Here is a 23,613-nt window from a genome sequence, read left to right as displayed (position 1 = left end):
TTAACAACAGGTTTCCAAAAGATCCTAAGCTGAAAACTCTTTGGAGAGAAGCGCTGGAACGCGACGAAACATGGACGCCATCGAAATGGAGCTGTGTCTGCTCTGTTCACTTCAAATGTGAATATTTTATGGTTTCAGGTCGGCTGAAACAGAGCCGTGCCGTGCAGTTTCACAGCTAGGTTTGTAGAATCTACGTTATTGTGTTCGTCTTCACTTGTGCCCACGAATATTTCAAGCAAACAGTGAAATAGTTAATTTTTCAATAAGCAATTGCGGCAACTGGCGCTTCGCCATGGGCGATGTCAAAGCTAGGCGCACGTATGGCGCACCTTTGTTGCTTTACATATATGCACCTTCAGCGGCACCGCCGCTCCGCTGCGAGGTCACTTTTGACTCTTACGGCGGCGGTTTTCGAGGGAGCAACAGTGCGCGCCGTCTCAGGTTTCCAAGTCTCGGCTGAGCACGAATGTATACACTCCGGTCCTCTGCTTTTTGCTGGACTATATGTTTGCCTTTGCATGCTAGAGTTCCTCTATTCAGAGATATGAACAAGTCTGTGAAATATGAAAATAACGCGTCAAACAGCCCTCAGAAAAGAAATTACCAAGCTGGCTGAGTAATATAGTGGGGTTCAAAGCGGAAACCATTGCTCTTGCAACGTGACAAGAATGGCAATTGTACCTTATCTTTTTCAAAAAATGTTGTTCTTTACTGCTGCTTGTGCATCTGTACTCATAATGTCCTGGAATATACACACCGGTTTTATTCGTGCGCGAGATAAAACAATAAGGCCATCCTCTCTGTTATATGACTACAAATACGTACACTTTGCTGTGTACTTATCTTTATTTTTCTTAATTGCATTCAAGAATAACGAGATGCGGAAGAGTTTATATTTTTTCTTTGCAATGGAACGAAACTGAGAGACAGCTGCTGACTTGTGGCTGCATTTTTTTTAATACGAAGGAAAAATGCGACCCTAATATATAATATTAAGTGACTGTTTCTATTGGCTTTTCTTGATGACAAACGTACGCATTGTACATTTATTCTTAGGCAACCGCTGAAAATTAGAACAGCTTTCTTACTCCTCTTATTGAACCTGAGCGACAGAATGCCTTCCCCTTTAGGCTAGAAAAAAATATATTTGATATTGTTTCATTTTTTGCCAGCGTTCTTTGGGAGAAAGCACTGAGCCACTGATAACAAAATCCACGAGCACCATTAATCGAGAGGTGCAAACGCCTCAAGATGATACAGTATATATGTTGAATTTTTGTTTCAGTCTCTCTCACTAGGCAATGCTGTTTAAAAAAAACACACACCTCCAGTGGACAGGATTCATTTCTTGTGTGCACCCTTACAGGCAGTTTCTCAAGTGGCCTCAGAAGATATGGACATCTCGGATCAGTCTGCTACTATTACTGTGCACGTGCGAAGTGACTTGTCAGCATCGCAAGATGTCTTGGTAAGTCAAGCACCCCCAAAAACTTTACATGTGCATGTTCATATCCTGCAAATGTCAAGATATTTGCGTGACCTATTTGTGGTTTATTAAGGGTAAAACTTATGCATAGTGCTCAAGTCATAGGTCTTAGGTCGGAGGCTTGCTATTACATTATGTCAACGTGGTGGGCTTACCCGTAGGGTACGTCTACTATGTTTTCTACTATACTTTTGTGTATTTGCATGCTCTACTCGTTTATATAATATCTGTTGAATATAACAAGAGAGTTTATGTTGTTGATAGTTATATGTGCAGCTGCATTCTGGAAGGGCTGCAAAATTGCAGATATAGAAAAAGCTGGTGGCCACAGTTTGTAGCGGCACTGGGTGTACACAAATGGCCTTTACTTTGTTCTTAGAGGGCATACTCATCTGCACACTTTAGTGGTGTTCAAATGCTGCAAAACAATCCTTTTGAAAACAGTGAAATACCTTAATCAGGGAAGGGACAATTTATTAGGTATCATTAAGTAATTTCGCACATGTATGTGTCGACAAATACTTTTACGGCTCTCTTTAAAAGTTTGTTTTGGCTTACTTGCATCCCAAACTGTGCTGTTAGGAAATCACAATTTAATTTAGAAAGGATTTTACTACATATTATGCAAATACCATATTTGTGATGCCATCATGTCCCATGACATGACAAAAGTGACAATCTATTTGACCATAAACACAAAGCAGTGAAGGTAAGCTCAAGTTTTACGAGCACCGCAAGCTCACTTCACTTGAAAAATGAGGTAACATCTAATTTTCTTCTGTGCACTTCATGGTTTGAGTGGTTTACCAAACTTTTTTCTCGATTTTGCACCAGTTATAGTAAGAACCTTAAGTTGACTACTTTAACAAAACAAACTTCTTTGCTTACATGCATTGTGGTCATCTTTTCTCTAGCCAGGCAGTTCAAGGCAGCATGATGAAAATATGGATGCCTCTTCACCTCCGTCCTTGCAAGCTAGCCACATCTCAGAAAGGCCATCAACGTCTCAATATGAAATTGAAAGGAAGCATAAGAAAGCCCTGTTGCTAGAAGCTCTAATCTTTTCTCCATTAATGACGGTCCACAGACTCAGAGAGCTTTGTACATACTTGCTTCCTCATATAGTTTGTGCATCCCAAAAAAAATTCAGCATTACCATGCGAGCTTTTTCAATATTTCGTAATACATGCTTTATTTGGGCTTCACCTGTAATTGTTTCAAGATGAATTGTCAAGCCATGTAGCTAAAAAACATCTAGAAAGTAACGAACCACCTTGCTCAGATACCTTTTGTTCCTAAGGATTACTTTTGTACAATTGAAACAGTTGCCAATATCAAATAATTATGTCCTAGCACAATGAACTAAACTTTTTTTTGTTTTTGTACCGCATTGTTGTGGGGCTGCCTGATCTGCTTTCATGCATAAAATTACATTATATCTACACAAAAACTTGAATGCTAGAGGATTAGGCATGTAAATTGGTAACTTTTGCACTGACCACTTTGCATGATGTACTATGCAACTTTTAGACATGAAATGAGCTAATTTATTTAGCTGTTTACGTTTTTCTTAGAAATGTGTGATGAGTTAGTGTTTAGTTTGTGTTAAACCTCATTTTCAGCTGCAGGCCAGACACGATACTCCCGAAGAGCCTTTTCTGCGAAGCGAAGTTAAGCGGTACAAGAATCTACAAACTGCAAGCAAAAACAAAACTAAAAGTTTGCAGCATTCCCGATGCCGGCTTGCATGCAAAGTCGCCCGTCTAGAGGATGTGGTCAAGAATTTAACCAAAAACCACATTTTTATCGATGAAGGCATCGCAATGCTGGAAAGCCTTGGAGCACCTAACAAAGACCTATTGATGTGTCAAATCGCACAGAAGTCAGGGGCAGCAATGCAGACTGATTATTCATTGGAACTCAGGGCCTTTGCCTTAAAGTTACAAGTTTATTCACCAGAGGCCTACAACTATGTGCAAGCTGTATTTGACACCTGCTTACTGCATCCAAAGACCTTGTCGAAATGGTAGCAGAGCATTGATGGTGCTGCTGGTTTCACAAATGAAGCCCTGGCTGCACTAGAAATTAAAGTTAATCAAAATTCACAGGCCACCCGACAATTTGTAACTTGGTTGTCAATGAAATGGCAAGTTGAAGGCATGTAGAGTGGGATGCGAAAAGATTTCATGAGTATGTCGATACGGGAACTGAGGTAAACGATGACTGCCTCCCAATCGCTAAAGGCGCATTCATTTTAATGCTGGTAGCGATTAATGGACGATGGAAACTCCCAATTGGTTATTTTTTTAGTTGATCGACTTACGGGAGAGCAAAGGAGCAGCCTGGTTCTACAGGCTCTCTCTCGTGCTCATGAAAAACGAGTACATGTTGTGAACCTCACATGTGATGGTGCTGCAGCAAACTTATCAACGTTTCGTAGCCTTGGCTGCAAGCTTGACCTTGCTGAACTGAATGCATCTTTCCCACATCCAGTTACAAAACAACCGGTTTTTGCAATGCTGGATGCATGCCATATGCTGAAGCTCCTGCACAACACACTTTGTGACAAAAGAATCATTTTAGATGAAGATGGTGGAGTGGTTAATTGGAAGCATATTGAGGACCTCCATGAGGTTCAGTATGCAGAAGGGCGCTGTTTAGCTAATAAGCTGAGGCAGTCGCACATAGATTGGAAAAGTCAGCCGATGAAAGTCTCTTGCTGCAAAGCTCTACAGCAAGTCTGTAGCTGACGCTTTAGCAGCATACAGAGCACAGAATATTCCAAGACTGCCAAACTTCCACAAGAGAAAAAATTTTGAGTTATGTACATGATACATTTGATACCCTTAACTCACGACACGTAAAACAGTATGGGTGTAAGAAGCCACTAACCGTTGAAAACTCGACTGTTGTCATTGCATACCTGCAAAAAATGAAGTCCTACTTTTCTTTGCCGAGAGAGTCAGCAGATGCAAAGCTAATAACTGAAACTAACAGGAAAACTGGATTTATTGGCTTTATTATCTGCATTGAAAGTGTTCTCTCTATGCAATCATTTATTCCAGGACAATCAGGTACTGGCGTAACTTCCTACAATAAAACTAAGTCAAGATCACTTGGAATTGTTCTTTGGTGCAATTCGTTCATTTGGGGGATGCAATGACAATCCTACAGCAAGACAGTTTGCCGCAGCATACTAATGCCTAATAATTAAAAAGGAGTTGAAGGATATTGCTGCTGGTAACTGTCTTCCACTAGAACAAATTTTGTATGCGAGTTCAACAGCAAAGCCTCCTTCTACGGACGTTATTAAACTTGAGCACCTCAAGAAGCCTTGTCGACAGTGAAGCCCTTTCAACAGAGACCCTTTCGGAAGATAACACGTACTTCGCAGATCCAGGCAAAATTTAGGACCTTGGTGATTCTATCATAGCATACACTGCTGGTTTTGTTGCTCATCATTTGCAGGCCCATATCAAGTGCTCCAATTGCACTTCTGCACTGACTTTTTCAGGCCCTGTATACACTGCACACTCTCTCATACAAAGAAAGTCATCCGGTGGACTTAACTATCCTTCAGGAGATGTGTTAATGATTTGCAGAGAAACAGAGAAGCCCTTGCGCAGAGCTCTTGCATATTCCTCACTGCCATCACAAACACTTTCAGCTAAGGTTGCCCTTATTACAATGGCAACAATCATTGGCAGAGACTTAAGTGTCTAGATGAGCATATGCTTGATAGCTATGTGCTGAAGAGGCACTCAGCTCATTTAATGAGGGCAATAGTTGACAAGTATCTGGATGTGAGAATGCATCAGGTTGCCAGGCCAATCACACATAGGCTACATCATGAAAGGGTTGCAAAAGGCATTGCAGATATGCGGGCCACTATGCTCTTGATCACAGGTTATACAAAAGCAGTTCTCAGCTGCCAGCACGAAACTAGAGTGATAGGTTGCACCTCTGTAAATAATTAAATTAGCAAAACCTCGGATGACACAGCCACCAAAGTCACATCCGGGTAAATAAGTTTTGTCCCACATGCTTTAACTGATGTGCTCATTCTGGGGCCTAGAACAGCCTCTTACCGACTGTACAGACGGGGCTTGTTTTGTGGTCTCACGATGGTTTTACTGTTCTACTAGTTAAGAGTGGGTCCTTCAGTTATATACTATGAATGAGGCGACTTTCGATACACAAGGATAAGGATGATTCAATACAGACAAATCAATAGCCTGTACAGAAAGCCTTTTTTGAGGGGCAGCAAAATATTGTCACTTGTTTCTTTTTTAAAGTGCATTGAACGTTGCTGTGAATGCCGTATTTTCAAAGATTTGTAAATAGCTGCATGGACCAAGCTCACTTTGGTATTCATGATGGTTCCACTGTTTGGATAAACATACTCATATGATGCCTTGGCAAGCTTACCGTCCCATCGTATTTGTGAATGTTTTGATTGTGTTGGCAGGCTACTAATATTGTTGGCAGCTATGTAGATGAGTTTTGCTGATGCTAACCTGACTGTTTGCATGAGCATTCACGTGTTGGCTTTGATAAATCGTCTTTCTGCTCCTTATGAACATCTTGTGAGATATGATTTGTTCTTACCCTTTTGCAGTTATGTTAATAGCTATGACTCAAGTATGATGACCTGGTTGTGTGTACAAATATTCTCATACATATCTCGATTGGTCGCATAAGTGTCCACCTTGTGAATATTTTGTACCGTATGATCTGTTTGTGTCATTGTGCAGTCACGCTATGAGTGGCTCATGTATGACGACCTGCTTGCTGGGATAAATGTTTTCATATATGTGCATTTTCCAAACAGCAACTGCCTCACCACAATCACAAACAGAAAAATTGATACTGTCACTAACGGCAGCGCATCTCAGGTTGCAGTAACGAAAGCTGCATTATTCTATAGGGCGGCATCTTCCGTGGTCTTTCGACACAGGCAGCCAGTTCTCGAGCAACTGCATGAGCCCACAGCACCGCGTCAACTCCGAGCATCGGCTCCAATACCGACAAACAAGCTAACGCCGAGGGCCGGGAGACCCCGTGCATGTGCAGACAGCCAGACGTAAAGCCGCCGGCACTCCCTCTTGACAGCGAGAGAAAAACTTTACAGCTGGATTTCATGTCGGAATCGACGCTGCTTCTGCCCCGAGGGTAGCGGAGACGGCGGGCCCATGGGCGGGCTGAAGTCCACCTGCCCGAGAAATAGAGCCTTGCGCAGCGCGCCGGACCGTTCGTTAAACACGTACGTCTGTCGTGAGCGCTCTGGAGGCCGCAGCCTCCTTTTTTAGAGGCTCTTTTTCTTCGCCTATTCTCCGCTTATAGCATGCGCTCAAATAAATGCTCCGTATGTGTGTATAATGACGAAAGGAATTTCTTTCCATTCTCTTTATGAACCACAGTTGAACAGTGATGAGGTCGCTGCCGCACGCCGCTGGGAGAAAATCTGAATTATAGCGATGTTCAAAGCGGGCATGTGCAATTTGTATTTCTAGCAAGGCCATGAAAACGCCCCTTCATGTCGGTACTGGAGTACTGTACACGTAAACCATACAGCGACGTTAGTTCAAATGCGCAGTGCCCACGACGAACCCTTAGATGAAAAGTTTACCTGCAGTTTTCTACAGTGCACCCAAAAACTCAAAAAGCGTAATCCACAGGAGTGTTGAGACGCAGAGCCTTCAGACAACCTCGGTACGCATTCCGCCTAAGCTGCAAGACAGGCGCAGCGCTACATCGGATCACGGACGTTCACTAAAAAGCACCGCTATCCAAGCTGGTTGGCCGTCTGGTAACTGTGGAGGGCCTATTTCACAAGAGTCAGTGCGCGGAAGGGCCCTCGGCAGTGGCGTCAGAGGAAGATGGCTTGCAGTGGCTGAGCGCATGACGTCAACCTCCCTCCTAGTTTTTTTTCTTCCTTCATCGTGCAGACCATCGCCACCAGCCGGACTGCCAGTGTTATGGACCTCAGGGACAAACACTCAAGTGCAGTAGGGTCGTGCGGGGACCCAGGGGCATGCCCCGATTTCCTCTCCAACAATAGTTTCTCTCTCTCAAAATGGAGGCTGCAATGAGCTTTGTGTAGCTGTGCATAGATGTCGCTGCTACGGATGCCATTTTCCAACTTCTCTATACCCCTACCCGGCCACGAGGTGGCCCGTATACACCTAATTTGACTTGGTGGTTAGGCCCTGCTAACCCTCGTCCGCCTGCTGATTAAGATACTTGGGGTATAGTGCCCAGATATTCTAGGCTCTATACTTGGGGTAGTGATCACAACCCTATGTTTATCTCTCTCACTTCTTCGCGCCTACAAAAAATATGCCGGAGCTCGGGGACACCTGAACTTTTTATGAGTTGGGGGCAAGGCTTCGAGCTTATTTCGTTATTTATTCATTTAATTCTCATTTACATAATGAATTTTATATTTTTATTTTTTCATTTCTTAATGTTGAAAGGTTGATGCAAACTGTCACGTTGTGGTGACGACACTCTAGCAGTCAGGAAGACAATGAAAAGGCTTCCAAAAGAAACTGGTTAAGGGGCTGACTCGCGCCCACTAAAGAACTGAATGCCTGATTTGATACAAAATGCATTAGAACTGGCTACAAAGCCAAGTAGCTCAGCCCCGCTGTGCTTTGCATAAAGAGTCCTAGAACTGAAGTGTTTCAATTGTCAGAAATCTGCCCCCTCTGGAAAAACGTTGGGGGGCAACCGCCTCCCTTGGCCTCCCCTTGTTCTGGGGTCCCTGCCGGAGCTACGCATAACATCATAGGACTCTGTACGTGCACACTCGTTTGTCAACATTCAACCCATCTTCAGCACTGTCTACTCTCTCTGCTGTTCTCGCGACTCACATTACCACTACTGTAAATGAAGACGACCCAAACCCGGACATACACCCCTGAATCTGTTCGCTCTTCGTTGCCAGGCGGATCATTATGCTTCTCGTCAACCCGACGATACATCGACAATTCCCGCTTTATTTCAATTATTTCATCGCAAACTCTGCGGCTACCTCAACAAAATGGGTCTTAATTTACTCCTTTTAAGTTTAAAATGGGTCTTAATTTACTCCTTTTATGTTTTTATCGTCTGCATTCCTTTCCTTTTTCTCAACTTATGCTTCATGGCACACTTCTCGAATTAAAAAAATCTACAGCGCGAAATTCAAAGGATTGATACTGCAGAAAGCATAAAATTGCTGCGCGTACGAATCAGGCTGCGGCGTTCTTAGCTCCATGCGATCAATCACGTGTCGCTGTCACGTTGCATTAGGTCTGTCTTCCCTACACCTCCTGCACAAAAAGGAACGCGCAGGTCGCCGTGCTGGCTTAGTGGTTAGAGCACTCAGCTGCTGATCCTGAAGTACCCGGGTTCGAACCTGACCACGGTGACAGCGTTTCTATGGAGGCAAAACGCGAAAGGTGCCCATGTGCTGTCCAATGTCGATCCACGTTAAATATCTCCGGGTGGTTGAAATAATTCCGGAAACCTCTACTACGGCACCTTTGTTGCTTTCTTTCCCACCTTCCTCCATTTCCTTAGGGTGCGGTTCAGGTGTCTACAGACATGTGTGAGATAGTTACTGTAACATTTCCTTTCCTCAAGAACCAATTTTCCCAATTTTCAGGGCCCCTTGTCAACTGTGCACTTATCTGTTGTGGGAAATAATCTATATTCCGTTAGGTAGTGCAGTTGGGTTTCTTGTTTATATATTTGAGAAAGTAGCGACACTCTCCTCCCTTCGGCTGCTTTCCTCCTCAGTTTTCCTTAAATTACACTCTCCCACCGGAAGGTGCGCTGTGCACGACAATCTGAACCCGCCAACGTGAGCGAGAAAGACAAGACGCCGCGGGAGGGTCAATGGGAGGTGTTGTTCCGGCTCTTGAAAGCATTCATTTAAAAACTGCTTTGCACTGGTATTATAATTGCCTTTTAAAGGTTACTTTAGCTTGCAGTGGCATGTATCCATCATGACAACTAAGCAACAAACCAGAAGGCATGCTCTAAATGGCAAGAAAAAATTTGCTCTTCAGCATCATTCTCAGGTACATTGAGGCATCGGGAACGTAAAGTAAAACTGAGCAGGAAATTAAGCTGCCATCAGTCTTGGGCAACAAACAGACGGCACTGAATGGGGGCCAACAGCCACTTCAGAAATCTTCTGAATCTATGTGCATGAACAATACACAGGCTGATTCTGATATCCCATTTGGTAAATATATGAAACATATGGCTAATATATATTGGGTTTCATTTCCAACTTGCAATCTGCAAGCACCAACAAGTCTGTCAATCGGAGGCAGTGCATACACAAAAAAAGTCATTTTTATTTCTCAAAAATCTATAGGTCAGCAAAGTGACTCGGCCGAAATGGTCTTATTTTATTGGCACAATACTGGTTGCCCTTAAAGACCGTACGATGCGGCGTGTACAAAATAATTACAGCACACACAGTTCCAAATAAAAAACTCGTGTGTTAATAAACACTGTTACACATTTGAAAAAATATTACAAGTAGCATCTTTAATTGTATTGTCACAACACTGGTCGCCTTGTAAATGGCTCCAAGATGTGGCATACAGATTACTTCCAAAACACAAGAGTTCAAAATAGAAAAGTAGTAATGCATAGCAAAACAGTAACACATTTGTAACACAATGCCGAGAACTCTTAACGGAAAGAAAAGATGTTAGATTGACCAGCTTACTGTCCGTTTCTGATAAGGCATTTACTAACGTAATCGCTGATAGAGTCACGACAACTTTAGAATCAAATCAACCAAATGGCCAAGCTGGCTTTCGTAAAGAGCACTCGACAACAGACCATATTGTTACGGTGTGGGATGCCACGGGGTGGCCACGGGCCTGCCCAGAGAAATATAGCAGCAGTACGGAGGACAGCCGGCGAAGCACGACCGGCGGCGGCCAAGCTTTCTCGTTCTATCTCCCTCGTGCTAGAGCCGCGCGCTCGCCGCTCGCGCTCGCTCTCCGCCTCTTCTTTTATTCCCGTATCACCTTTCCACCGGGGGGGGGGGGGGGGCGGAGAAGTCAGGCCGTGCTTTGATGCAGGGTTTCCTGGGGCGATGCAATGTGGGCTCGCAGATAGGAAACGGTCACACTCTTCGTTGAATTCAAAGTGTGTGAGCTGGGCGAAGGTGTCTGCAGTCGCCGAAGAAGGTCCCACACCGGTTAGGCTAACTTCAGGGAGTTTTATGCATATTGAGCGGCGATCCGTTTATGGGACTGCATTGCGTGGGGAAGGCATGGAGCCAGCAGGCGACGACGGCACTGATGAGGACCCGGTAGCTAAGTCGGAGTCACCGCAGGCGCCGTAGACATATCGCTTCATGTTTGAAACATGTTCGGGGAAAATGTGGTGCACACCGCATGGTCGATGCTCTGGCAGGTCTTCGAGGCGGTATGTCACGGGGCCGAGTCGGGCAACGACACGGTAAGGGCCGCGGTATCGGGGCAAGAGCTTTGCGGCACGGCCAGTCGCACGGATGGTGCGGCGAACGAGGACCAAGTCACCGGGCCGGAAGGGGGGATGTGGTGGTGCTGCCGCGTTGGCCGCTTGCACACGCGCGTGAGCCGTGAGGAGGTTGCGCTGGGCGTCGAGGCGGGCGGAATGAAGTCGTTGAGCAGATTCAGCTGGTGACGGAGTAGGATGGGGAAGGCCCAACTGCGCGTCGAGAGGGATGGAGGGCGTTCTGCCATAGACGACTGAGAACGGCGTCACATGCGTTGTTTCTTGCGCTGCAGTGTTGACTGCAAAAGCTGCAGCAGAAACAAAACGATCCCAGTTTGTGTGGGACGGAGCGACGTAGGATGCGAGTATATCCGTGAGGGTACGGTTAACACGCTCCACGAGGCCATTGCACTGCGGATGATTGACAGATGTAGTGGAATGTGCAATGCCGAAGGAGCGGAGGGCTCGCTCGAATTCATGGGACATAAAGCAGCTCCCACGATCCGTGATGAGGCGCCGGGGAACACCGTGCCGGAGAACGAGATTCTGTTCCACAAACGCGACGGCATGAGCGGACGACGTGTCTGGAACGGGCAGTGCTTCGACCCACTTGGAAAAGTAGTCGATCGCAACCAGAACATACCGGTTGCCGGCACGCGTCTTCGGAAACGGGCCCAAATGATCCAGTCCAACCAGCTCGAAAGGTGAACTTGGTGGCGAAAAAGCCTGCGGTGGTGGCTTGGTTACACCTGTGGACGGTTTTCAGTACTGGCATGTCTGGCAGGACGCCACGTGTTCCTTGACATCTCTGGACATATTAGGCCACCAAAACCGCTCCGACACTCGTGCGTAGGTCTTGCCGCGACCAAGGTGACCAGCCGTGGGAGCGTCGTGTAAGCCGCGCAAGATTTGCGGCCGCAGTGTTGCCGGCACAACTGGCAACCAGACGGGTGGTCGACCACGGAGCCGCTTCACATGACACAAGAGGTCGTCCTTCATTCGATAGACCCGGTGTAGTTGGCGGAGGCCTGCGCCGGCGGCGGTGCCAAGGGAGTAGATTATGGCAGCAATTGCGGGATCTTGCGTTTGTGCAGTCCTCAGGTCCGTCAAAGCCGTCACGGAACAAGGGTGGCGAGAAAGGAAATCGGCATCTTGATGGGCAGAGCCGCGCCGATGCACTATTGTGAAATTCTACTCTTGAAGTTGCAGGGACCAGCGTGCAATCTTGGCATTCAAATGTTTGGCGGACTGCAGCCAAGTGAGAGCGCTATTGTCCGTGACTATGGTGAAGTGACGGCCGTACAGGTAGGGACGGAACTTCTCGACGGCCCAGACAACGGCGAGGCACTCGAGTTCTGAAGAGTGGCGGCGGCGCTCAACGTCGGAAAGCTGGCGGCTGGCATAAGCTAGGACTTTGTGGTCACCAGACTCGTCTTCTTGCAGGAGGACAGCGCCGAGCCCATCTTGGCTGGCATCCGTGTGGAGGACGATGGGGGCCGATTCGTCGTAATGGGCCAATGTAGGAGGCTCGAGGAGGGCGTGCTTGACGTCAAGAAACGCGAGCTGTTGGGCCTGCGTCCAACTCCACGGTGCATTCTTCTTCAGCAGGGCGGTCAATGGAGCGCTGCGCTTGGCAAAGTCCGGAATGAAACGACGGAAATACGAAGCAAATCCAAGGAAACTTTTGAGCTCCTTGGCGGTGGTGGGAGCTTCGTAAGCTGTAAGCGCTTTTAGCTTTTCAGGGTCGGGACGGATGCCGTGCCGGCTCACAACGTGACCCAAGTACGTCACCTCCGCGAAACCGAAGAAACATTTTTTTGGTTTTAAGCGAAGCCCAGCAGAGGTAAGGGCTTCGAGGACGAGTTTGAGGCGTCTCTGGTGTTCTTCAAATGTAGCCGCGTAGACAATTACGTCATCCAGGTAGACCAACGCCATAGTCCACTTCAAATGGCCTAAGACTCGGTCCATGAGACGCTGGAAGGTGGCTGGAGCGTTCGAGAGACCGAAGGGCATACGGTTGAACTGGTAAAGGCCGTCCGGAGTCACGAAAGCCGTCTTTTCCGCATCATCGGGGTGAACAGGCACCTGCCAGTAGCCCGAGAGCAGATCTAGCGTGGAAAAATAACGCGCCCCCTTCAGGCGATCAAGCGCATCGTCGAGGCGAAGCAGCGGGTACACGTCGCAACTAGTAATAGCATTTAGCTTCCGATAGTCAACGCAGAAGCGGAATGTTCCATCCTTCTTGCGCACAAGGACGACAGGGGAGGACCAAGGGCTACAAGAAGGGGCAATGATTCCCTGGTCAAGCATGTCGCACACGTGCTGCTGGATGACTCTCCGTTCGGCTGGCGCTACACGGCGAGGTTGGTGATGAACGGGCCCGCGGTTTTCGGTGTTGATCCGGTGTTGAGCCCAGGAAGTGCACCCGAGTTCACCGGCGCTGAGAGCAAGGCAACTGCGATGCTCGAGCAGCAAGGTCTTCAGAGGGGCGAGCTCCGCGCAGGTCAGGCTGGGTCCAAAGTTAAATTCTTCCCATGATAGGATCGCCGGCGCTGGAGGGTGGCGAGGCGGGGCTTCAGGTTGCAGAGACGCCACTGGTGACCCGGGGTCCAAAACTGAGGCTGTACCCAATTGCGTGCCGGGAGTCAGCGCGAGAGGTACGCTGCTGATGTTGAGTATAAATACGTGGGCCTCTCCTTTGAGCACAGGCAGAAGGCTTCGAGGGGAGGTCATCTGACGAGCTGGAGCTGAACACCGGATGGGTTCGAACAGCACGTCTGCTGTGACCGGACTGTCAAGCTTGGCATACACCCACGTTGCCGCACCCGGTGGCAGGGTCACGGCGGACGCCACAGTCACGGTAGTGACGTCGAACGGCTTGACTCGACACGGCCACTTCGTCGCGAGGTCACGCAGAGATGCTGAGGCACGCTTGGTCGCCGACACCAGGGACTGCCACAGGGCGACACCGAGGCTGGAAACCCGGCTAAGCCAGCCCGGCCCACAGAGAGTTCGGCTCGCCCGTGGTTTGGTTCTAGTAAAATTAAGGACGACTCCGGCTTGCTGGCACCACCCGCACCCGAGGACCACTGGCCAAATAGGGCTGTCTGCGACAACAAACTCGGTGGAGATGGTATTTCCGAGTGCTGTCAGGTTGACGACGACACGTCCGACTTGCTCCACAGGGGTGCCGTTAAAAGCTAAGAGCCGGGTTTTGGCGGCTGGCAGAAGCAGGTGGGGCGCGTTAGCAACAAACGATTTGTGCAGTACATTGACAGCCGCTCCAGTGTCAACCAAGGCCTTTACGTGCCGGTCAAGCAGGGCGACGTCGACGAGCACGTAAGGAGCATCAGTGGTAATCGGAGCCGACGAAAGGAGGGGACGCGGAGAACGAAGGAGTGTGGGGACGGACGTGGCCGTGGACGTGGATTCGGCGGAACGGTGCCCCCGGAGTTCCGCCAAATCGTTTCCCGACGTTGGAGGGCCGGCACAGTCCCTCGCGTAGTGTCCCCGCAGGCCGCAGCGGAAGCAGGTCATGCGGACGTCGTTACGCAGGCGTCGGATAGAGGCCGCAGTTGGGGCTGCGGACCGAGGAGCCTGCACCCGGACGCTGCGCTCGGCAGACGGTGGCGACCCCCGCGTGGCCAGCTAAGTCAATTCCGCCTCGATGGCGAGCGCCATGGCGGCGCGGACGGAATCAGGACGGCCAGAGCGGACCAAGCGCTGCACCTCGGGGAGTCGGATGGCGTCGACAAACGCCTCGGTGCCGACCAGGGCCACGGCGTTCTGAGGCGCTCCCGGCAGCGACTGCAGAGCCAGGCGCTCAATGGCGGCGGCGAGGTCCTGGTACGTCTCCCCGGGCTCTTGACGGCGGGCTCGCAGGCGGTGGTACTGCACACGGGGTTGACCTGAGGCACCATAGTGGTCGGCGAGGAGGCCCGCCAGAACAGTGTAAGAGCCCAGCTGGTCGGGCGGCACGTTCTGCAGCAGCTCGGTGGCGCGGCCCCTCAGTTTTGCAACGAGCATCCATGCCTTCATTTGCTCGTCCCAGCCTCTCGCCGCCGCAATACCGTCCAGCTGGATGCGGTAAGCATCCCACGAGATGGTGCCGTCAAATGTGGGCAATTCCACAACGTCCAACGAACACTGCGGCGAGGACGCACCCGCGCCGAGCACGCCATTGGCGGCCACGACCGCAGGCCCAGCGACGGCAGAGCCGTAAACAGCGGCGGCGGGGACGCCCAAAGGCACCTGACCTGTGCTCGGCTCGGCTGGCACCAGGCGACGGAGTTCGCGCCGGAGAGCTTCCATCTCCCCAGCCTGGGCAGTCAGACGGGCCTCCCATGCGTCCATCCGTTGGGTGACTGTATCCAGGAGGCGCTCAACACCGGCGTCCGGCTGCTGCGAAGAGCCGAGCCTCTCCGAGCGCCTAGGTCTAGCGGCGCCGGCCGCCGCGTCGTCGGCGCTATCGGCTGGTGGTGGACTCCTGTCGTCTGGCACGTCGGGTGCTTGATTCTGGGAGCGGGTGAGCGGCATGATCCCACCGCTGCCACCAAAATGTTACGGTGTGGGATGCCACGGGGTGGCCACGGGCCCGCCCAGAGAAATATAGCAGCAGTACGGAGGAGAGCCGGCGAAGCACGACCGGCGGCGGCCAAGCTTTCTCGTTCTATCTCCCTCGTGCTAGAGCCGCGCGCTCGCCGCTCGCGCTCCGCCTCTTCTTTTATTCCCGTATCAATATTTACACTATCAATCAAATGACAGAGCAATGCGCAGTTTAATCATCCCCTATATATAGCCTTTATGGATTAATGGCATTTCACTCAGTCAAAACTAATTCAGCAGTCATGCAGGCATTGCAGAAACAGGGTGCAGAAGAGCATTATGTAAAAATACTGGAAGATATCTATATTAGGAGCACAGTTACCACAGTCCTCCATAAAGTCAGCAATAAAACTCCAATAAGAAAGGATGTCAGGCAGGGAGACACGATCACGCCAATACTAATCACCGCCTGTTTACAGGAGGTATTCAGAGGCCTGGATTGGGAACAGTTTTAGATAAGAGTCAGTGGAGAATACCATAGTAATCTGCGATTTGCTGATAACATTGCCTTGCTAAGTCACTCGGGAGATGAAATGCAAAACATGATCAATGAGTTAGACGAGCAGAGCAGAACGGTTCGTCTTAAAATTAACATGCAGAAAGCCAAAGTAATGTTCAACAATCTCGAAAGGGAACAGAAGTTTACAATTGGTAGCGATGTGCTGGAAGTAATAACGGACTACATCTACTTACGACATGTAGTGACTGCAGATCTCGATGACGAGATTGAAATAACTATAAGAATAAGAATGAGACGGAGCGCATTTGGCAGGTTCTCTCAGATCACGAATGGCAGTTTACCAATATTCCTCAAGAATATAACAGCTGCATCTTAATGATACTTACTTATGGTACAGAAATGGGGTAACGAAAAGGCCACAGCTTAAACTGAGGATAACGCAGCGAGGTATGCAAAGGAAAATGATAGGTGTAGCGTTAAGAGACAGAAAGAAAGCACAGAGAACAAACGAAGGTCAACGAAGGCGAGCGTAGTAGGGCGCAGCAGAAAGTTATGTGGGTGGATGAGATTTGGAAGTTTGCAGGGATAGGGCTTCCGCAGCTGGCACAGGACAGGGTTAGTTGGAGATATATGAGAGAGGCCTTTGCACTGCAGTGGGCGCACTCAGAATGCTGTTGCTGTGGATGATGATACATGTTGTGGAAAACAGCTTTTAAATGTAACTAAGAGTTTTTGGTGCCCAAAAGACATCTCATAGAGTTTAGTACAATTGAGACTTTAACAACAATGTTGAATGCCATTTACGAAGAATTTCAGAGCAAAAGCCACTTCTGTAAGCTCAGGGGCCAAAAAAAGATGCCCAATGATTAAAATTATTTAGATGCACATCAGAAGCACGAATGATAGAAATTTGTAGCTTTGCTACCACTGATTGCGAGTTCACCTGTGTTCACTGCTCTCAATCGCAGAAAGCCCTCTTCCATAAAGAAGAGCTGAGCAGCCAGAAAAGAGATGTGCCCAATGATTAAAATGAATTTAGATGCACATTAGTCATAAACAATGAAAGTTTGTAGCTTTGCTAAAGCTAATTGCAAGTTCACCTATGTTCACTGTTCACAACCTACCGTCTAATCCAGCGCGGACATAAACTTTTCTGAAACTGGTCACACAAACAAAACCAACTACGAGAAAACAAAAATAACGTGGTTTCTTAAATTTCGCAAATGCTCCGCAAAACAAGTTGGAACATCAAATTTTACACAGTACTTCACACAAAGCAGTCCTTTTCATCTGAACAAAGCCTATTTTTCCTGTGTTGTGAAACCATTGTTTTATAAGCAGCTCGTCGCGTTTCCATCGAGGAATGCAAAATAAAGTTAATCCTTTTTCTGGCCTGCTTTAACATTGAAATGTGCAGTAGCACCACCTCACACAGTGCGATTGCGTGCCAGCAGGCACTGCATGATGCAGGCTAATTACAACAGTGTAAAAATACAAGAAAAGCAAAACAAGTTTTCGTACCTCATGGTGACGCAGTGAGCATGTAAAGGGGCATTCTGGTGCCTGCAGCCACCGAGTGGGCAGAAAAACCTGCTCTCCACTCTATTTAAAGAGGCCAGTGTAAGAGAGCTAGGAGGAAGATGCTGGGCAGGGGAAATCCTGGGGACGTGGGGGGGGGGCAAAGATCTCACATTTTTGCTCTGTACATGCGCTGTACCAATAACAGTTTGGAAAAACGCACGCCCGATACCATCACCGTTTGGAATATTGTGTCCTTCCAACATTGAGCAGAGATTAACACAAAGGATATGACGCCGCTTGAGGAAAAAACGAGCATTTGTTGCTCTCGACTACTGTCGAGCGACACACAGTATTAGGTTATATGTAGTTTTGGCAATCAGCTTACTCACAAATCTTCCCTGCAAAAAGTGCATACCCATATTGACGCAGTTATGTGACACAAGTTTCTTAAATATTATCTTGATTCATTACAGAAATTGCATCCCTCACCTATAGCTTTCACAATTTAGCTTTCGTGCTACATTTGTGAAGCCATGTGGTCTTCAACAGCGGTCACCATTTCATTCACATTTTACCTTTCTGACATGTTCTCCATAAGTTTTGCATGGCTATTTTTGGAAATCTGAAGGGAAGAATAGCACAGCATCAAGTAACTAGGACAACCGGAGAGCACTCACCCACAAGTGCCAACTTTCGACTTTATTGTTTGGCTGCCACTACGCCGAATCTATACAAGGCAACATGCCCCACACACACATGCACACGCGCTCAAGCGTGTGTCCCCTCTCCAGCTGTCCTCTTTACTTGATGCTGCGCCATTCTTCCCTTTAGCATGTCTGATCATTTTGAGCAATCTTCAGCACTTTTTAATTTATTTTCTACAATATTCTACCACCCCTAACTGGTTATTGAACAGGCATCCATATTTGTGCTTAGTAGTGTAAAGCCTGCATTTACTGCTGGATAGTAGATGTGAATGTACAGCCGAGTACCATTCCACCAAATAACAACCTTTCTGTGCAGGTGTCTCTAATTACTATCTTATTCTTTTTCAACCATCAAGAACGTATGGATGCCAAACTACATTAGCAACTCCACCTAAATAATGCTGCCACCCATGGAGGTGTACGATTTTAACCTTCTGCATGCAATGTGTTAGGCATATTTCACTTGAATTCTCCGATAGTTTATTGCTTGTTCCTTGCATGCCATATCAGGTTGTGGTAGAAAAACTCACTTTCTTCAAGAAAAGAAAGTGAAGAGCATTGTCAATCAACACATCTCATTTGTGAGCAGATGAAAGAAACTAATGAAAACAAGGGCCTGATAATTTTAAACATCTGTTGGAATAATAGTAGGGCTATTTCACTTGAATTTTCTGATAGTTTATTGCTTGTTCCTTGCATGCCATATCAGGTTGTGGTAGAAAAACTCACGTTCCTCAAGAAAAGAAAGTGAAGAGCATTGTCAATCAACACATCTCATTTGTGAGCAGATGAAAAAAACTAATGAAAACAAGGGCCTGATAATTTTAAAGATCTGTTGGAATAATAGTAGGGCTATTTCACTTGAATTTTCTGATAGTTTATTGCTTGTTCCTTGCATGCCATATCAGGTTGTGGTAGAAAAACTCACTTTCTTCAAGAAAAGAAAGTGAAGAGCATTGTCAATCAACACATCTCATTTGTGAGCAGATGAAAGAAACTAATGAAAACAAGGGCCTGATAATTTTAAACATCTGTTGGAATAATAGTAGGGCTATTTCACTTGAATTTTCTGATAGTTTATTGCTTGTTCCTTGCATGCCATATCAGGTTGTGGTAGAAAAACTCACTTTCTTCAAGAAAAGAAAGTGAAGAGCATTGTCAATCAACACATCTCATTTGTGAGCAGATGAAAGAAACTAATGAAAACAAGGGCCTGATAATTTTAAACATCTGTTGGAATAATAGTAGGGCTATTTCACTTGAATTTTCTGATAGTTTATTGCTTGTTCCTTGCATGCCATATCAGGTTGTGGTAGAAAAACTCACGTTCCTCAAGAAAAGAAAGTGAAGAGCATTGTCAATCAACACATCTCATTTGTGAGCAGATGAAAGAAACTAATGAAAACAAGGGCCTGATAATTTTAAAGATCTGTTGGAATAATAGTAGGGCTATTTCACTTGAATTTTCTGATAGTTTATAGCTTGTTCCTTGCATGCCATATCAGGTTGTGGTAGAAAAACTCACGTTCCTCAAGAAAAGAAAGTGAAGAGCATTGTCAATCAACACATCTCATTTGTGAGCAGATGAAAAAAAAGAATGAAAACAAGGGCCTGATAATTTTAAATATATGTTGGAATAATAGTATTAATATATATAGTCTTGATGCAGTTTTGATGCCATAGATAGCATAAGAGGGCTCTCGCACAGTTTTTGCCCTCGCCGTTAGATGACGTTCCACGTCACACTCGCGGTAATACAGGACGTGCTACGTCTGCTGCTATGGACGAGGGTTGCGATGGTGAACACTCTCAAGGTTCGCTTACACCCAACAAACAGAAATACCTACGAGAGCAGCAGATTGGACAGCCATCGCCGTAGGTCAGTTGGTAGAGCACCGGACGCGATATTCGGAGGTCGTGGGTTCGGATCCCACCGGCGGCATGGTTGTTTTTTCTGCTGTTTTATAAGTAATTTTCTTTAAGCGATAGATTAATTAAGTATTATTATCCCACTGTTAACCACAACACATAAAAAAAATTAAACATCATTCCCCTATGCACCTTCGTTTCGGTGACTGTTGGTTCCCTTCATAAGTTTGTCAAACGAGCCTCTCATTTACTTTATCTTGTCTGCTAATAGCTTAACGAGAGTCTCCGTTCTGGCAGTCTTGATGCCATAGGTAACATAAGAGGGCTCTCACACAGACTCCGCCCGCGCCGTTAGATGACATTCTACATCACACTCGCGGTATTACAGGATGTGCTACGTCCGCCGCTATGGACGAGGGTGGCGCTGGTGAAGACTCTCAAGGTTCGCTTACACCCAACAAACATAAATACCCACGAGAGCAGCAGATTGGACATCCATCGCCGTAGCTCAGTTGGTAGAGCGCCGACGCGATATTCGGAGGTAGTCGGTTCGGATCCCACCGGCGGCATGGTTGTTTTTTCTGCTGTAGAAGTAATTTTCTTTAAGCGATTTATTAATCTAAGTAATATTATCCCACTGATAAGCATAACACATTAATAATAATAAAAAAAATTAACGTTCCCCTATGCACCTTGGTTTCGGTGACTTTTGGCTCCCTTCGTAGGTGTTTGTATATATATATATATATATATATATATATATATAAAGGTAAATAAAACAGGTTTAAAAGTGCTGTTCACACAGTACAGCCATCCAAAATGGTGATTAACCAACCTGCTGAATCTATATTTCTGTTTCAGCAAACTGGAATATTCCTTTCGAAGACGACGAACGTGCAGACAAATGATCCGAAGTTTTCTGGATTCATAAAGAAGGAAATGCTTGCCTTCATATCCCATCAATAAGCGTAGCAGTGCTTGGTTTTTTAGTTCTTTGATCTCTCGCTCTTTGCAACATCTGCGCTTCATCTAAACATGGCTGAATTAATGATTTGTTTTTGTTTTTAGTTCATCTCTGTATTCCAGTGCCATATCTTTCAGCCCATAAATTTAAAAACACTATAAACAGAGCGACCAGTTAGTTGACGTATGTCCGTGTCCTGTCCACAATGTGCTTGCGCTGACATCATATGTAAAGGATGTCGCTTCGCTGCAGTGCTCACTTGTATGGATGCTCACCCATGTGGATACGAAGGTGGTGCATCAGGGTGGTATTGAGAGCAAAGCTGCCGAGAGCTTCAGCTTTCTGTGGGCACTATATCTTTGTACTTTGCATGGATGAGAAAAATTTTATTGATTTGACCACAAATCCTAGACACTGCTACAGCACAAAATTACAACTGATAAAACACTCCCAAGCAGCAAGTCAACCATTTGTGACCAAATCAACTTCATGAAAAGAAGCAGATATAGTACTGAAACGCAAATCTCAGAGTGCAATGGCATACCATCAAGACAGGCGGTTCATCTGAAAACAGAAAAACGTCAACCAGTAGAAGGAATCTTCGCTACGAACAAGGACCCCGTGCAGGGAGCAGAAACGCCAAGACATTTTTTCAGGTTGGTACCTCTGTTTTCAAAAGTATTAATGCTCACAACACATAGCTAAATCTAAGGATGCAGTTGATGATCCTCGAACCTCACTGGTTTCTCACAAATGCAACTCCACAAGCTGTTTATAAATTGAAATAATTTTTTATGTCAATGGCACCTTGAGAAATGCAGTCACTAAAGCACGTTCACTTGAGTTTCCATAAGCAAAGCATAATATACAGTGGCTTGCTATAAAAATGCTTAAATACCCCAAAACCACCGCTTTAAAATGGAATGAGAACAAAAACTGCTGTTGAGATAGTGAGGTGATTGTTTGCTTTCAAGTCTATAAAGCATGTTTGTCAAGACTGACAATGCAATTTGTAATCAAAATAAGCAATCGACAACAGATAATGCACAGGAATCTAGTGCTGTAAAGCCTTCATTTTTAAAAACTTAAACCAGAAGAAAACTAAAAACCTGCAGCCAAAAGCGAGCAATGTTTATGATCAGGCGGCTAAGGTTTGTTTCTCTCTTCCTGAGTCCCAATAATACAGCCACAACAAAAGCATGGAAAGAACAATGAAACAGCATGCTTCTCTGGTGGCATTACAGTCGCAAAAAAACGCAGAACTGCTCTGACGTAAATAAGTCAGTTTGCTAGCTAGTGCCAAACACTGCAAACACAATTCACACACGATTCAAGGTGCTGAAAGTAATAAAATGGCGACAAGATCATATCTGCACACGCCACGATTTCAGTCGCATTCATGATAGTACCAGCTCGGTATGTTCAGGTTTCTCATGGAGCAGTGAAAGCAACCGAAGGATTGCTCTGTGCAGATGTACGTTAAAGGCATGTATATTTGCAGTTTTTTTTCTCAAGAGGCCAAATTACAAAGCGAGACAAGTCAGATGGCAATGGTTTTAACATCTAATGTTATGAAAAGATATCAAAACTTTAAGGAACTGTGGTTTTTGAAGCGTGTTTGTTGTTCTCATGGCATTTTAAACTGTATTTTCTTTTAAACGTCATTGTGCAGAACTGACACTGATAAGGTCTTTCACTCTTATGGGCTCGCACATGCTTGGCAAGGGCTGTACTCTCTTTAAAGGCCATGGGGCAGAGCTGGCACTGGAAAGGTCTCTCACCCGTGTGGGTGCGAAGGTGTATCACCAGTGTGCCTTTTTCAGCAAAGCTGTTCCCACAGTGGTCACAGTTGTATGGACGTTCACCCGTGTGGGTACGAAGGTGTTTCACCAGGCTGGACTTTTGAGCAAAGCTGCTGTTACAGTGGTCACATTTATATGGACGCTCACCAGTATGGGTGCGAACGTGTCGGTCCAGCAGGCCCTTTCGAGCAAAGCTGCTGCCACAGTGGTCACAATTGTATGGACGCTCACCCGTATGGGTGCGAAAGTGGCGCACCAGGGTGCCAGTATTAGCAAAGCTGCTGCCCCAGTGGTCACACTTGTATGGGCGCTCACCTGTGTGAGTACGAAGGTGGGCCATCAGGGTGTTTTTGAGAGCAAAGCTGTTCCCACATTGGTCACACTTGTATGGACGCTCACCCGTATGGGTGGTAAGGTGTTCCTCCATGTGGCCCTTTTGAGAAAAGCTGCTGTCATAGTGGTCACACTTGTATGGACGCCCACCAGTGTTCGTATGTGGGTGGTCCATCAGGGTGACCTTTTGAGCAAAGCTGCTTGCGTAACGGTTACACTTGGAGGGACGGTCATCCGTTTGGGTGGGAAGGTGCTGCTCTAGGCAGTTTTTCTTCGTGAAGCTCCAATCGCAGAGGGGGGACTGGTGCAGCTGCTGACTCATGTTCTCCCCAGACAGCACTCCAAGCCTGGGATCAGCTGTGACCAGACCTGCA

The 23,613-nt window shown here is 46.7% G+C and overlaps 1 protein-coding gene across 1 annotated transcript in view; it reads right to left on the bottom strand.

Moving 5' to 3' along the window:
• Positions 1-21,449: 21,449 nt before the first annotated feature.
• The window catches only part of LOC144109423 (uncharacterized), a 37,524-nt gene continuing 35,360 nt past the window's right edge, over positions 21,450-23,613 (bottom strand). The window contains exon 3 of the mRNA XM_077642210.1: positions 21,450-23,608. Coding sequence (XP_077498336.1) covers positions 22,695-23,608 — 914 coding nt within the window. The 3' untranslated portion in view covers positions 21,450-22,694. The remainder of the gene's footprint in view (positions 23,609-23,613) is intronic.

Source organism: Amblyomma americanum, chromosome 11 (genome assembly GCF_052857255.1).
Source record: "Amblyomma americanum isolate KBUSLIRL-KWMA chromosome 11, ASM5285725v1, whole genome shotgun sequence".
Lineage (NCBI taxonomy): Eukaryota > Metazoa > Arthropoda > Arachnida > Ixodida > Ixodidae > Amblyomma > Amblyomma americanum.
Note: the sequence above shows the minus strand (reverse complement) of the source record. Positions and strands in the feature narration are given on the sequence as shown.